The sequence below is a fragment of the Mya arenaria genome, chromosome 5 (genome assembly GCF_026914265.1).
Source record: "Mya arenaria isolate MELC-2E11 chromosome 5, ASM2691426v1".
NCBI classification, from domain to species: Eukaryota; Metazoa; Mollusca; class Bivalvia; order Myida; family Myidae; genus Mya; species Mya arenaria.
In genome coordinates this window covers 34,728,273-34,744,342 of record NC_069126.1, presented here as the reverse complement: position 1 = coordinate 34,744,342, position 16,070 = coordinate 34,728,273, and the positions used below count along the sequence as shown (strand labels likewise).

Sequence of the window (16,070 nt, the reverse complement as noted above, 5' to 3'; positions counted from 1 at the left end):
CTACTACTATTACTGCTACTGCTACTTCTACTACTGCTTCTGCTACTACTACTGCTACTGCAACTGCAACTGCAACTGCAATTGATACCGATACTGATAATGTTGTTGATGATAATTTTACTGGATTCGCAAAAAGAATGAATAATCATTACAGCACATATTCTTGTAAAACTCATACTGCAATACATACTAATGACCATAGTTACCATACAAAGATTTTGATCTTTATAAACAGACGTATACTTATATATACAGGCAATGTATCGATTTTAGAATATGACAGTATTTTCGAAATGAATGTCAAAGACATAAGTTAGTCTTGCAATCTGTACGACGTTCTAGGGTCCCTGATTTTATACATACGTACAGTTTTTAAAGCTTTGCTCGCATCAAAACTTGAATCAGTAATCGCAAAACAATCACATTTGAAAAACGTTTTTTTCATAACAATACAATTGGTTTATGTAAAAAATATATGATAAGAAAGATAAGGGAACAAAGAAGTACACCTGTATTATCACTGATGGATATATTACGGCCGCAAAGTCATTTTTAAGCAAATTTTGATTACTTGTAGAGGATTTAAAGTTTTATTCAAAACATTAGAAACTAGTGACTGTTAAACTGTTACAATATATCAATATTGTATTACATTACAAATCTGGTGGTCTATACATCTCATGTCGTAAGTGCTGCATGCCGTTTAAATATCGTTCAGTGACACTTTAAACAACACTTCGAGTACGCTGAGTCTGATGTATGAACGATTGATAGACGAAATATGGATACACTAACAGTTCTTTTTGGATTTGCTTTTTGTATAGCATACGGTATGTGACATTTATGTTTTATGAACTTCACTTAAGATTATGGTATATTTCAGAAGAAAATGAGGGAATTCGAGATAATGTTAGGTGGTTACTCGACAGTTGCAAGTATTGGACGTTATGTTTAAATCAACAAGATGCCTGTTTTGAACTTTACAAATGCTATCATTTTGTAGTTTATTGAACGTTCAACAGAATACATCAAAGATAGGCGTACATGTATATGCATGGATTATTCACAGCAATATTTGAAGGAATGCGGCATATACGGGGTCAAAGTTGCCGAGTTCGTTTCCATATAGGTGTTTCGAAATGCATAACAATCAAGTGCGTTATCAAAGGTTTTGGTTAAAACTGTGTAATGTTCACCATTACTAGACTTACAAGAAAGACCATTGATGCAAAGCCGTTTAATAGTTTATGCATTTGTTATATGTTGAAAAACAAGGAATGTCAAGGCCAACAAGCATATTATGGTGCATCGAACTGCATCCATGAAATTCTAAAAATATTTGTAGTTTTCTGCTTAACAACCTAGGCTAAAGCATTGAAATTGAGTTTCAAGCTGAACATTTCATTAGGGGTGCGGTACATTAATGAACACCACAAAATTAGGGTACTTATGCACTGTACTTTTTGTCATTGCCACCTATCCATATACCAGGTTTTATTTCAATACCATAAGTAGTTTTAAAGTAATGCTCTGGTCAAGAAAAAGCGGCAAAGGGCAATAATTCTGTAATTGGCTGAAATACAGCTATATTCATTGTGCACTGCACTTCCTCTCGTTGTGCTTTACCATTGGATGATGTTTAATGAAATTCCAAAAAGTAGTTTTCTAGTTATGCTCCGGACAGGAAAAGGAACAAAGGGAATAACTCTTGCAATTCGCTGAAATATAGTTATTGTCATTTTACACTGCAGTTCTAATCATTTAGGGGAAGGGGGCAACGTCACCATGTTGGAATGACCACTTGAAAGGAAGAATAAGTTTCCTCATTATATGCGGGATTCATAATGAAGAAGTGATATGAAATAACAATTTAACAATTATTGTAGTACTTTAATAAACATTATCATTTCGTCTGAGAGTTGAAAAATAAAATAGAACATAAGTATTGAACTGTTATATAAAAAGTGAACATTGTTTAAAATAACATGCCTTGTTTTTAGCTGTTTAATAATACTAAAATGTGTGAAATTGGACAAATTGCATAAAAATCTGGTCAATGAAGTTATAATGTTAACTTCTTCATTTACATGGTAAAGAAGAATTGAAAATGGATGATTTAGTTGATAATGATATTAACACAAAAAAACCATGTGTCTTATTGGACAACGGCAAATTTTTCAAATATGATAAAAATAATGCATACAAACTGAATATGTATCAGACTATGTATGAAAGAAATAATACTGTTTCTATTTTTCACAAAGTTTTGAAATACAACAATGCACATATAAGCATAAATAACGTAGGCCAAATATGCCAAATATGCACAAAATAATAGTACCGTAAACAATAAAATGGAAATGCAGATGATTAGTGGTCACGACAGTGATTGTACGGTTACGACTTAAACAATATCATTGATAAATAGGTTTCTTCTATTATTTGCCTGTACCAAAAATTTACATAAATTTACAATATTTGTTTTGTTATTACTACTAACTAGTTGAGTAAATTTAAACATGCTGGGTTTTACATAAAAATACTTTTTAATAAAAACTTTATGTAGGTCATCGAAACAATTACATTTTATAACAAAATGAAATTCATTCTCAATTTCCTGTGTATGGCATAATAAACATAATCTTTCATTTCTTGGCAGTCTGTTTTGTCCGTACCTGCCAGTTTCAATACGTAACCTGTGAGCTGATACACGTAATTGAGTGAGGTATTTTCTATTAGTTTTGTTAAATAGTAAATTAAGATATTCAGCCATACCAAACGTACTGTGCAGATGCAAGTATAGAATATTGAGTTTCGCACTGTTTGCAATATCAGCACGCCACTTTTGTAGAAAACTAAGATTAAACATTCTTTAAAAACTTGAGCAAAGAGTTTGACAATATAATTCCCCGGATTAACCCAGACATCAAAAACCCATTCTCCTCAAGTAAACATTTAACGTTAGATGCCCAAGTTGTAAGGCCTTCCTCGCTTAAATCAACTGATTTACGGTATAACAAATTTAATAAAATATTATTGGACTGTTGTACTTTGAACCAATATTTAATAATTAGCACGTATCTGTTAATATATATTGGATAACCCCCTAATTCTCCGTAAACAGCCGCTGTACATGTACTTTGCTTAACTCCTAGAAGCGATTTGCAAAATGTTAGGTGGATCCTTTCTACATTTCTTAAAATAAATACAATAAGTTTATTTGTAAGCCAATATTTTGAAATAGTTGTGTTATATAACATAATTGTGTTACTATTGTAACATCTGAATAATTATGACATTTTTTGGTAATTCAGACATTTGATTAAAGTCATTAAGTGATAACAAAATATTAATTCTGAACCAACTAATTAAATAATGCATTTATGGAAAATATTAATTACTGATAACAAGATTGTAACCCCGTGTATCTATAAATAGCAGAAAACGCAAAAATTATCAAATGATTGGTGAATGCTAAAAGTTTTACTGTAGAGTATAGACAGTAGAAATACTGTGTTTTATATTCACTTCTTTCAATTTTATCTCTATATTCTTCACAAGAGCCATCGTTTTTGACATTTAGTCAACTCTTTTGGAATATTTAAACAATATTATGAAATGTGGTAAAACTTGTTTGGGAGTAAGAGTGCATCTTCAAAATAAATTGAATTTGATAAAAAAAGCTAATTCATGCTTTTGTAATGAGATTACCAATTGTCAATAGGTCAAAGCCAATAAACAATACACTGGAAGTGTCAGGAACCCTGCTATGATAACATTTAAAAGAGCACGAAAGGGAATTATCCTATTGTTACTTTTATTTGATGTAAAAAATGCATGGTAAATACTTAAAAAAACAGCATATTATCCCCAATTTGAATTTTATGTTTGTTAAAAAATCTGTACTAAGTCTTTTTTCTAAATAAGATTAATGATCTGTGATAGACAGCAGGAGGCAATAAAGATAAAGATCAAGATAAAGATCAATACACAGAATTGTGTACTATGGGGAGGGGTAGTGGACACTTAAAGGCTAAAATTACATTGGATAGTATTTCATTTTATAATGAAGCTCCAACACTCAATATACTAAACCTTTGAAATATATGTTTATCTATATAATTAAAAAGTTACAAATTATAATGCAATTAAATCTGGGTACATTGTAGAAATCACACTATAATTTAGTATGGTGTACTTACTTGATAATGATTGCTATCTAGTTTATAAATACTAAATGATATTGCAATTGTCTGTAACTTTCCTGTATAGGTGTTATGTAACTATATTCACGATTAATTTCAATACTTTTAATAAATATACATCTTAAAAGCCTAGTTTGAGCATTTGATACTGAATGTATCGATTTATCTTTATCTATAAAAAGAGCACAAAAGGGAATTATCCTACCAAATGGCCCACTTACTAGGCATAAAATTTGAATTTCAGAAAATGATAAAATGCTTATTCATACTTTTGTAATGAGATTACCCATTGTAACAATGTTAGCCCCAATAGGTCGAGGCAATAAACAATACACAGGAAGTATCAGGAACCCTGCTGTGATAACATTAAAAATGGCAAAAAAGGGAATTATCCTATGCATCCAACCATTAACCAGGCATTACAATGAATATGAGTTCCATCTTAAATAAAAACATATTTGTTAACATCTCTTCTCTTAAACCAAATTCGTAAAAAATATATTGAGTTTCCTTCAAAGGCCTAGTTTTAAGAAGATTGTCATGTTAATTCTCTGCTGTGTATCCCTTGTTTATTGCACAAGTGTCATTGCAGGGCCAATTTCCTGAGTATTTGTTTATTGGCTCGGGGCCATTTGGAGGTGACACCATTTAGAGTAGAAAATAGCATTGTCTTATTAATACACAACCGATTCTTGCATAAATAATATATGCATTATAAGCCACTGTATTAATTTGACTGACGAGAACTATTATGTGTTTCCAATTAGAAATGCAATTAATAAATCTGGGTACAATTTAGAAAATATACTATATTAATTAATGGTGTACTTATTTGATAGTGATTGCTGTTAGGCTGTCACCTTAAATCATAATACACTTGTTAAACAAAAATAAACATAAAATTGAAAGTTTTAAAAAAGATGGAAGAGAATCTTGGTTTATATTACCTTTGAATGAATCAACAATGGCACAACAATTTCACAGTTTGAGCTTGGAACAAAAACATATGAACCTTGATGATTAACTATTTCAAATAACAAAAAATTTGTTACTATCACCTTGTGAAACTTATTGTTATGGTTTAAATAAAGCCTCATGAATTCGTTTCATCGTATTTTGTAATTTAAACGATCTGGAAGACGAGTACCATTTTGTCTTAAAATGTCCAATGTATGCTGATGTTCGTAGAAACTTTATACCCAGATACTATTCAGATACTATTCAGAACATCCTAGTATGGCTAAGTTTATCTCTCTACTGCAAACTGATAATAAATCACTTCTTGTTAAATTAGCAATTTTTTGTCCAAAAGCCTTTGAAATAAGAAAGAACAATGCCTAATGGTTTTATTCATAAATTGTCACCAAAAACTAGACGAGCTGTATAGGTCTTTGTATTTCCTTTTTACATGTTTGTTTGTTTTGTTTCCTGTTGTTGTTTTATCACACATGATGTATCTCCAATCTATTGGTATTAGGTTCCTTTATAAACAGCAATACTGCTTCTATTTTCATGTCTTATTCGATTTCTTTCCACAATTTTGAAGGTTATTTGTTAAAGAATATATTTAACATTCTCACTTCCATATCAACCATCATGCACGCTGATTTGTGTGTAACTTGGTTGATGTTTTCCTTTTTTTCTTTTGTTCTTTCCATTTATGAGTAATTTCTGAAAAATCTGTCAATGATGCAAAACTCATTTAAAATGTGTTATACAATAAACGTTATATATTTTGATTGTTTATGTGTGTGTGTATTCTATATTTATGTTTATATTTGTGTAATGTGACGATGAGCTGTATATGCTTAAGTCAAAAATAAATTTTCTGTTCTGTTCTGTTATGTTCAATAAATGTTTGAAGATGAAACCCTTTAACCCAGAACCAAATATCATTACAACATGTATATCAAAATAATGCAATGCATATTTATGAAGAAAACATTTTTTTTTTATATAACTTTGTTTGACAATTTCTTTTTTAATAAAACAACATCAGTTATTTAATTTAATAAATCTATATTATTTACATGAAAGGTCCAAATGGATTATAATTATTCTCTATATATTGATTATCATTAAAACATCTGTTTAAACTACACACATCATTCTAAGATTTACTGTAAAGATAGCTTTTATATTAAATAGACTGAAGAAGCCTTATCTGGTCAGCCCCTTGTCTCCATTTAGTCTTTCCCTTGTCTTACCCTTGTCTTACCCTAGTGCACAACGAAGTGAACTGATAGTGAACACGATGTGCACTTACTGTCAAGTTTGGTCTTAACAGTACATGTATATCTTTTCTTACAGAAGTATTTTGAAAATATGCAGTTTGTAAACAAATAATGGGTATGTTCATGTATTATGGTATGTTAGAATTAGGTCACATACCAAAACACATAATTTTTAAACAAAATTTTAAGTCTAATATTTTTCTAAGATAAAAGAATCAAATAAAAGATTACATACTCATATCATATGATATACATAAATAATGTTCATTATAAAGTACATTTAAAAAAATATGTAACATGTACATAATGCACCAGTCAATTGTAACCACGGTCTGGGGGAAATGGGCCGTGTATTTACCTTTCAGGTGGGCCCGCAGTGCCGGGTGAATGCGGTGGTTTTGTCTTCGAGCAAAATATAGCAAGGAATATACTTTACCTAGGTTCCCTTGGGTGCAAGGGCATATGGCGGGGATTTGACCATCAGTTTGTCCCCGCAGGACGAGGATTTTACCCGGGGTTGGCTGGACCGAAAGTCAAAGTCACGGCTATTCCCCTGACCTGGGGGGGGGGGCATGGTTACAATTGACTGGTGCATAAGTAGATGTGAAGTATGTAACATGTATATTTACAGTATACTCTGTCTTAACATTTAGTGAATAAAAATGATTAAAGAATTCCAAAGATAAATTAAAAAAGAAACGTTTTTGAACACATCAACGTACAAAACTACTCAAGGTTATTTTAGGTAAAATGGCACTAAATTTTGTAGAGGTCAAAATTCAGCACATTCCCTCCAAGTCACTGTGGTTCCATTCTGATTGATGACATTCGTTTTTTTCGACAGAAAATCTTCTCTTACGCGTATAATTCACTTATAATCAATGTTTTCCTGTAATGTATCGTAATCAACTGTCAGTGTGCACGTTTAGTGTTTACTTATTTTAAACGTATATTCACGAGAAACACATCACCGAGTTTCCAACTACTACTATGTAGAAATTCCATTATTGACCTATGAATAGCGGGGAAATACCTTCTGGTTCTAAAAATAGCAATATACGCTATGTGTAGTGTTCTAAAAATAAAACAACTCGGGGGCAATCGTAATATAAATTTACTAATGTCACGTTCAACACATTAACAAATAAAGTTAGGTGAACATTTAATTCCAATATCGATTAAATTAAAGAAAATAGCTTACCTCATGGTTTATCAATGCAGTAAACATAACAAAACAACATAAAACATAACTATTCACATTCACATAATTACCAGTCCACACATTTTACATTTCCGGCACATGATATTTCAGGTAACCAATCGGAAAACGTAAACGAATCGGGAACAGTTATTAAACTAATTTGTCGTTCTTCCGAAATGATGTTTTGAAGATAAATTGAAGACAATCTATTCAACCATAAATAGCATTTTTAACACCCATGCAATCGCCATCCATTTGCATTTTTTAATCATAATAAAATAACAGTAAAACCCAACTGTCAATCAACTTAAAAATCGCTCCTACCACTAACTAAAATAAATTCCCATTCCATAATAGGGCATTTAAAGGAACTTAACTTAATCACGGTAATGTAAGAATTAGTATTGGTTAGTAAAATCAATAGTTTTGCTTAATGAAATACGATCAATATTTTGAGAAATGAAGACCTGTGTGTTTTCGCACAAAATAAGATTCATCCCAAGACAATTATAAAACACTTTCGTCCTTTCTAATCCGTCTGTTGGCGGTAGGAATGGGATGTGGGGAAAATATTTTATATACTCTTTTTAAAGTCATTTTGTAAATGAGTTATACTGATGAATGAAGTTGTTGCAAAAGGTCAGTATATTTTACTACTTATTCGTCATCAATATTATCAATATTGGTCACTCTTTATTAACTGTGATCGCGCGAGTTAAAATATAATGGTAATCTGATAAAAAAAATCAACTTTTTCACACTACTGTTTCCTATCATGGGTTAGTCCTGCCAACTCATTATGACGTATTTGCGTGTTGACAAAACAGGGTGCCAATACGACGAATACATCGTATTGGTCGTCCTTCGTGTCTAACTGTTAATGTGTTGCCATCAAGCCGATTCGCCAACACCTCAGAACTATGGAGCGGTATTTGGGTCAAAAATAAAATTGGCAATGTGTTAACATTTAAATGCTTTATAAGTAATCTCGTACAAAACATTCCATTCATCATCATGTATTGTTTATTTCGTTGTCATAAAGTGCTAAATCGTTATTTACATTATGTTTTCCATGTTTCATGAATAGACACTGTCTGTATCATATGCTAGCAAATTTCACGATGCTGCAAACCACTACTGCAGTATGTGTCTGATGCTACTGGTTGACGGTACATTTCCGAACAGGACAACCGACTAAAACACGCGTTTGTTTACCAAGATCGATTATTCAAAGACCTAGATCAATACAGAGGCTTGCCTTTGTCACACTTACGAAGTTTGATCTTGTTTTGTTGAAGTTTCATCTTGTTTTGTTAAGTATTTTCCTAAAAAATGCCATTCAATGTTTATACGCTTAAAGATCAAAATGTAGCACATGGGGGAATGACGTCAGAAGGCGCACGCGCATCTTTAGGTTTTGCAGTTATGTTGACCTACATTCAAGATATTTATGAATAGAAATCAGGCTTTACATTTGAATTGCATGTTTTGAAAAACATTGGAAACAATAAATAACTTTACAGCTAAGTGTTTATTTAATAAAGCATTCTTTATTCATTATAATTGTATGACCCTGTATTTTCGCTTTGCAAGTGTTCGGTATTTGTGCCCTCCATAGCATAAATTTAAGGGTGATTTACTGTCCATAAAATGCATGATTTTTGACATAAAATTGATGAGGTCGTGAATCTGTATTTTGACAGATGTTGTCACATTAACCAAAGATGTTTCATATGAAATTTTGACTTACTACAACAAAAACTCTCCAAGAAAATTGTGAAAAACCTCAAAAAGTGTTCGGATTTATGACCGTAGCCAGTAAACGCCAAACCGCTATGTGGCGTAAAAAAAAGTTCTTTGTTTCCACTGACCCGACCGACCCTATTTTTTTCCTCCCGACTCTACACTTTTTTGCGTGTTTTGATCGGTATTTTCTCCGCTCTTAGACAAAATTGCGATGAATGCAGCACGTTTCGGTATCTTAGTCGTGTCATTTTCATCTGGGTGAATAGGCGCCTTGAAATATAAGTTGTAAAAAGCGTCTAGTATACAAGGGCTTTTAATACAAGCGTCTATTAACGGGCGATACTATTTCCCGGTCTCACCTCGTAAAATCCGGTCTCATCCGGTCTCATAATTCCCGGAATTTGCATAAAAGATTGAGGACGGCTAAAGTATGAAGTAACTTAGAATTGCACCTTTTAAATTATGTTATGTCAAAGTTGTATATTGTTCTTCCTTTTTTGTTTACCCCCCCCCCTCCAGACATTATATTTTTTAAGCATTAATGATTACAATTGAAAAATTCCATGTTTGCATATCCGACTCATATCGATACGATACGATATGTTTATTGCATAAAACATTATACAATGTTCATAGCATGTAAACAAGTAAATTATAGAATGGAGAAAAAGTGCACAAACACATTTTCTGGAGCTAATATAGTTGCAATGTTATAACATCCTTTTATAGTAAGTATGCGTGTGCTTAGACATTAAAGCTACTAGATGAAAAGTGTTTATTTGAAGTTGCGCCATTCTTAAGTAATCAACACATTATGTCTCCATTTTTCGTTTGTGTGCTATTCGCTAACATTGAATACATTTGGAAGATGGATCATGGAGCAGAATTTGAAATTGATCATGCACTAAGCCTGGCTTCAATATAAAATTTCTAACTTTCACATGTCTCTTCAACAAAGAACTGGAGGAAGCATCTGCTTTTCTTGACAATGTTACAAAAAAAGCTGCCAATGCCTTTGAAGTCTTGATGAGAGGCTCAGGTTAGCTACAATAATGAGCGATCAGGGATACTCTTTTTATTATTTAGACATTTCTTATGTATCCCTGTAACGCTACAACTCTCTACCATTTAACAACGGGCGAAATGATATACTGTAATAATATGCATTGATGTTGAATAAAGTTGTTCAATTTTTATCCGACAGTGATCTGAACTTGATTAAATTGGTCATTAGAGTTGTTATTTTCACATTACTATAATATGGGTCACGAATGCCGTTATACATGTACACAACCAGTCAGATTTGTCCCAGATTTACCGATATCGGGATACTTGATAAACAATCGACACTTGAATTTATAACGGAGATAATTTAAAATTGTGGCCGCGAGGATTCTCTGCGCAAGGACCGCTACTTTTTGCTGGGATGGTGGACGTCACGAGTCTGCCATATTAAACAAATCGTCAAAAGACTCGTTGACGGCCATTTAGGTGGACTAAGGCTCAGGTCTATCCCTGAGAAGAAATCGAGAAGGTATGTCAAAGATAATTCGAGCCACAAGCAATTTGCAGCCTTAAAATAGTTTTCATAGTTGTATTTTATGCAGTTTATAATATAAATGGTGTAATGTGGCCTAAAGGGGTTATGTTTACATTTTGCAGTTAAATTTGTTTTCGGTCTCTTCATCCTTGCTGATGAGATGTTCTCTAGATGCTCGGATACAACTATGGATATTTTGAATGTGGTTTTAGCCTTGTTTCTACACTGTTTTACATCTTATCTTAGTAAAATGGAAGAAAGTCATGTGTGCATATATTCGGACAGATTTATATTTCGGACAATTGTTAATATCTGTTCTCTTACTCTTAGGCCACTTTCTATTCTTTTAACAGTACCAACTATGCAGTATAAGTACATTAAATAGTCTCCATGGTAGGACAGGCTTAAGTGATCATAACATTAAGTAAAAACTGATGAAACACAACATTTGATGGTGTGCATCCCTGTCCAGGACAAGAAACAGTTTAAGCAAATGATTACGGTATATTTCAATCTTGAAGTTTTCATTGCATGATACACTGAACATATTTAAATACTTAATTAGTAATAAAATTTGGGTCTTATCGTATTGCAGCTCAAACAGCAGTCTCTCGACAGGCCTACAAGTCAAGCTTCTATAGAGGGCAAATACCGTCTTCAGGTACTGGTATATCATCATTATTTATTATTTAGTTATGTATATATTTTTTTCATGGTAAACTTTTATTCAGATTTGTAAAGCTGAAGATGAGAGTGGCTCACACTGCACATTTTATAGTAATGTTTTTTGGGACTTAAGTGTTGTCATTAAGATTGGATTGTGGTAGACTTCAAGTCAAGGTGTAAAGCAACTATGCATGAAGTTGCGCCAGAAGACCATCAGATATTTCTGGTATCTGAGTCTCAGCACTCTGGTATCACCTTGGCTTTAGGCTTCGTATTTACATTTGTAAACCACAAGCCATTTAAATGAACAACTTGTTCACCAGGAAGAAATAAAGCATGTTTGGATATAATTATATTAAAATTTACTGTACTTCATGGTGAAAAAAATCAATGAACTTCTTAAGTGCATTCATACATGCCATATCCCCCGGCGGGGGAAAAAATCCCCCGGAATTTCGATCCATCCCCCGGTCTCCCGGCGGGAGATAAAAATCCCCCGGAATTATTATTATTATTATTTTTTTTTTTTTTAGATATTTTACATCAGACAAAGTGAAACCACAGTATGTGAGTGAAATTGAATGTAAAGAAACAACTCCGCAAGGGTGAAATGACTGTTTAAAAAAGGTTTGATAAATACCAAAAGAAAACAAGTGATCAATTAATTAGAAGAAATGATCAAAGGCAAAGAAATATTACTATTTTGGAAAAGGTAGAAATTAATAAAATTCATTCCATTCTCTTAGTGTCTGAACATCATCATAGCTGATAGTATTAAGCATAATTTTTTAAAAGACTTTGGAGGAAGTTAAATTTAATGTACAGTATTGTATTACAGCATGACATGACAGTGTATCATAAGAATATGATAAATCATGACATAAAATAATTCTGTATAATGAAAAAGTTAAGAGGTTTTCATAGCGAAATATAATTATGTGAATTCATTTTTTCGTACTTTCGCATCTAAATATACTTTGAAATTTCGCAAACTTAAACCTGCTAAAAAATCCCCCTGAATTTTCAGCCTTCTGAACAAATCCCCCTGAATAGTCTACAGAAAATATGGCATGTATGGTGCATTTGTTGAGCAAAGAAAAACACCACATACTGATCTTGATATTGTATTATATTAAAGACCAGACAATCAATTTTAATCACATTTAAATTTCTTGTTTTTATTTTAATATCTTATTTGAATATTATCGATAATGTTTGTTATTGAAACATATTAATTGTTATTGTGTTAGCTGCGTTTAAGTTTGTTTTTCTTTGTATAAAGGATCAAGGCAAAAGATCACAAGATTGTTTACCTTCTTCGTTAATTTTTCAGCGAGCTGAACAATTTGCTATTCCAGATGATGTTGATATTGACCAAGCCAGCAGCAATAGTGCCACTGATCAACCTGTTCATGACCATGCTGATGATTTACATGGTAAGAAAATAGCTTATACTTTATATTTAATTTTTGAAAATCTGCCTCATTCAACTAAAACAAAAATTAATGTGTAAAGCACGAGGGAAGAGAGGGTTGATAGCTTACCCAGATATCACTGTTCACTGCAGAGTTATGACCCTCTTGAATTGTTTAAAATTGGCAAATATTGATATAGGGTATTTCAAGCATAAAGCTTCTTCAGTTGTTTGCGGGGGTTCTACTTTAATATTCTGTGTTTCAGAGGTTCCATCTGCAGTGCCTGGCCGTGTTGTTGGACAGACCAATCCAGCTGCAGAGGGACTTACCATACTAGCGGAAGGACCGAGCCAGAGGCAACCAGCTGTAGGACATAGCTTGAGGGAACCAACCTTCTCAATGACCGCTCAAACAGCACGAGGAGTCGTTCACTGCTGTGAATGTAATAAACCTCAACTCTACTACCGTTGCACCAAGTTGACATGCAAACATAACCTTTTGATAGCTAAATGTATATCTGAATTCACCTTTACCTGTGGGGCTCCTATTGCCCATCCTTCTTACTTGAGTTTAAGAGGTGTACTATCCAGAAAACTTACTTGTGGCAACCCAATAGCAGTTTGTTCCTATGCAAATAAATTGAACAACAAAGTGGATGTGTGTTGTCATTGTGGGGACACTGGCGGTGTGATTGATACCACTTTGATAGCCAAATTCAAATCTGTGTTACCTATTTGTGAGAACTGCCTGGATAATGGAAAACATCCAATAACCCAACGCCCATATGGAAAATAATTCCTGTTGAACACAATTGGAACATTCATATACATTATATGTGGAAATGACACCGAGAATAGAAATGTGATTTTTTTTTTTACTATTTTCTTTGATAACATTGTTAATTGATTGAAAGCGAAAAACCGATACAAAATCTGACTTCCGTGTGTTTATATCTGAAGAAAAATGTGTACTATTTTGAATTTTAAAGAAAGCATTAGACATTATACATAACATTGTAACTGATAAATTGTGTTGATGTCTAAAGGAAAGATTTGTGCCTTTGTGTGGATTGTTTGGTAATTTTCTAAATAAATGTGAATTTATTCATGTGAACATGTTAAGATTTGACCATTTTATTTAATTTTTTACAGAAGACCTGATATAGGTCTTGGGGTTTGGTACAGAATGCTGGTTCTCAAAAAAAAAAATAGAAAAAAAAGTTATGCCTACCTACCTTCTCTATTTTTTATGGAGATGTTAGCGGAAACAAACAATTTTATTTTTTTTTGACGCTAAACACCAAACCGCAATACGCTTAACTCGATTACGAAACTAAACATGTAAATGTCAACACTGAAATGTTACTTCATTTATTGCAAATCGGAATGTGTCTTTTGCTTAAGTTCAAACCGCAATACGATAAAACTAGAATTTGATCAATACAAAACTGAAGTTGAGCTTGTCAGTGCTAGCTTCAACTAATCACGGAAAAGTTACTTCCCCTGACTTTAAAATTGCCATTTATACTAAGTTGGGACAACAGGGCCGATGAAACAATTATCTACAACTGCCCAAATGAACGTATAAGTCACCTTATTACAAATGTGAGTGATATTTTCCGTACCAATGTCAAGTATTGTTTTCATTAAGTAATGTTGGCAAACGAAAGTAATAATATATAATCCATATAAAGGGTCCGCATGTAAATGGCCGCGTCATTAGTCAGTCTAAAATGCCGTCCATGCTCTTTTGTAATGTTTATATACAGGCTAAACATCATTTAAAAAAAGCCTGCACGGCATTTTAGAATGACTACCGCGTCAGAGTCATTTGACGTTGTTTTGTTGCTTGCTAATGCAACTGAGTCAATTGTAACCACTGCCCCCCAGGTCCGGGGGTATACCGGGGAAATGGGCCGTGTTTTTACCTTTCAGGTGGCCCCCACAGTGCTGGGTGAATGCGTTGGTCATGTCTTCGCTTTAAATATAGCGGGGAATGGGCCTTATCTAGGGTCCCTGGGGTGCGGGACATTTTACCATCTGTTCGTGTCCGCAGGGCGGGGATTTTAGCTGGGTTGGATGGACCAGAAGTCAAAGTCCCTGCTATTCCCCGGACCTGGAGGGGGGCTGTTATTACAATTGACTGGTGCATTATATTAAGGTGGAAAGCAACGCTGAACATATTTTCGAGTTAATGTCTTAAATATGGTATAAAATCAAACAGTATAGGTTTAATTAGAGACTGATTTTACATTTTCAATATTCGAAAAACAGTTTTGAAGCTACCAGTCATCAAAATATACCATTGACGTCAATATTGAGACATCTTTAATTTTTTTGCGTTCCAACTAAAATAACTGATACTTGCATACTTGATATTACCGCTATGAAATTTCATCCTCAAGTGTGTCCTGTGAAACTCATGTTGTTTTTCTTTTCTTGGTTTACGTATTTTAATTTAAATGTGTCTAAATGTCAATTTTTTAGTAAATTCAAAAAACGTCAAATGACTGAAGTGGCTGTTTATATGTGGACCCTTTCTATGGACAACATTATTAAGTGCATATTGTTTGACAACATTAAGATACTAAGTAGTAACAATACTTGACCATAGTGCTTAAAATATACATGTAGCTCACGTTTGTAATAAGGTGAACTTATACGTTCATTTGACCAGTAGTAGATAATTGTTACATCGATGCGTTGTCCAAATATGATTTCAAACCAAGGCATCTGGCTCATTGTTTGTGTCTAAAATGTTGATTAATATCATTTTGGGTACATATAATGAGATAAACAACACATCTAAAGATAATTAATGTCTTTGATATACAAGAAAGAAACAAGGTATGTAACTTAAAATTATTATATTTCATGGTAGATTCCGGTTTTATTTAAATTGTTTAATCAACATAGAAATAATCCATTTTTCAAAAGGTGACATGAAAAGAGGAGTCTTTACCTTTTATAATGGTATGCAATATGTTGGTATAGCTATATTGGTTTAAGACAAACAAGCCGAATTCAATCATCCAATTCTGTAGTCGGAGACTTTATGTAGCAA

The 16,070-nt window shown here is 32.9% G+C and overlaps 1 protein-coding gene across 7 annotated transcripts; it reads left to right on the top strand.

Moving 5' to 3' along the window:
* Positions 1–10,823: 10,823 nt before the first annotated feature.
* LOC128236088 (uncharacterized) lies at positions 10,824–14,112 on the top strand. 7 transcript variants are annotated; one of them, XR_008261255.1, is made up of 4 exons: positions 10,824–10,920; positions 11,522–11,587; positions 12,926–13,028; positions 13,273–14,112. XR_008261255.1 is itself a non-coding variant. In XM_052950939.1 (4 exons), the coding sequence occupies exons 1-4, from the start codon at positions 11,098–11,100 to the stop codon at positions 13,800–13,802; spliced, it is 705 nt and encodes a 234-aa protein (XP_052806899.1). In that variant the 5' UTR covers positions 11,021–11,097; the 3' UTR covers positions 13,803–14,112. The 7 variants fall into 7 exon arrangements, 6 of the variants coding, with proteins under 6 accessions (XP_052806899.1, XP_052806898.1, XP_052806896.1 ...); XM_052950939.1 differs by lacking the exon at positions 10,824–10,920 and adding an exon at positions 11,021–11,128 and having other exon boundaries at positions 12,951–13,028; XM_052950938.1 differs by lacking the exon at positions 10,824–10,920 and adding an exon at positions 11,027–11,128.
* Positions 14,113–16,070: the final 1,958 nt, after the last annotated feature.

Coding starts and splice junctions, on each gene's coding strand:
- LOC128236088 (XM_052950935.1), top strand. CDS start 11,087: ATGTTCTCTAGATGCTCGGATACAACTATGGATATTTTGAATGTG. Junction 11,132..11,521: donor CTATGGATATTTTGAATGTG/GTTTTAGCCTTG, acceptor ATCGTATTGCAG/CTCAAACAGCAGTCTCTCGA. Junction 13,029..13,272: donor CCATGCTGATGATTTACATG/GTAAGAAAATAG, acceptor TCTGTGTTTCAG/AGGTTCCATCTGCAGTGCCT.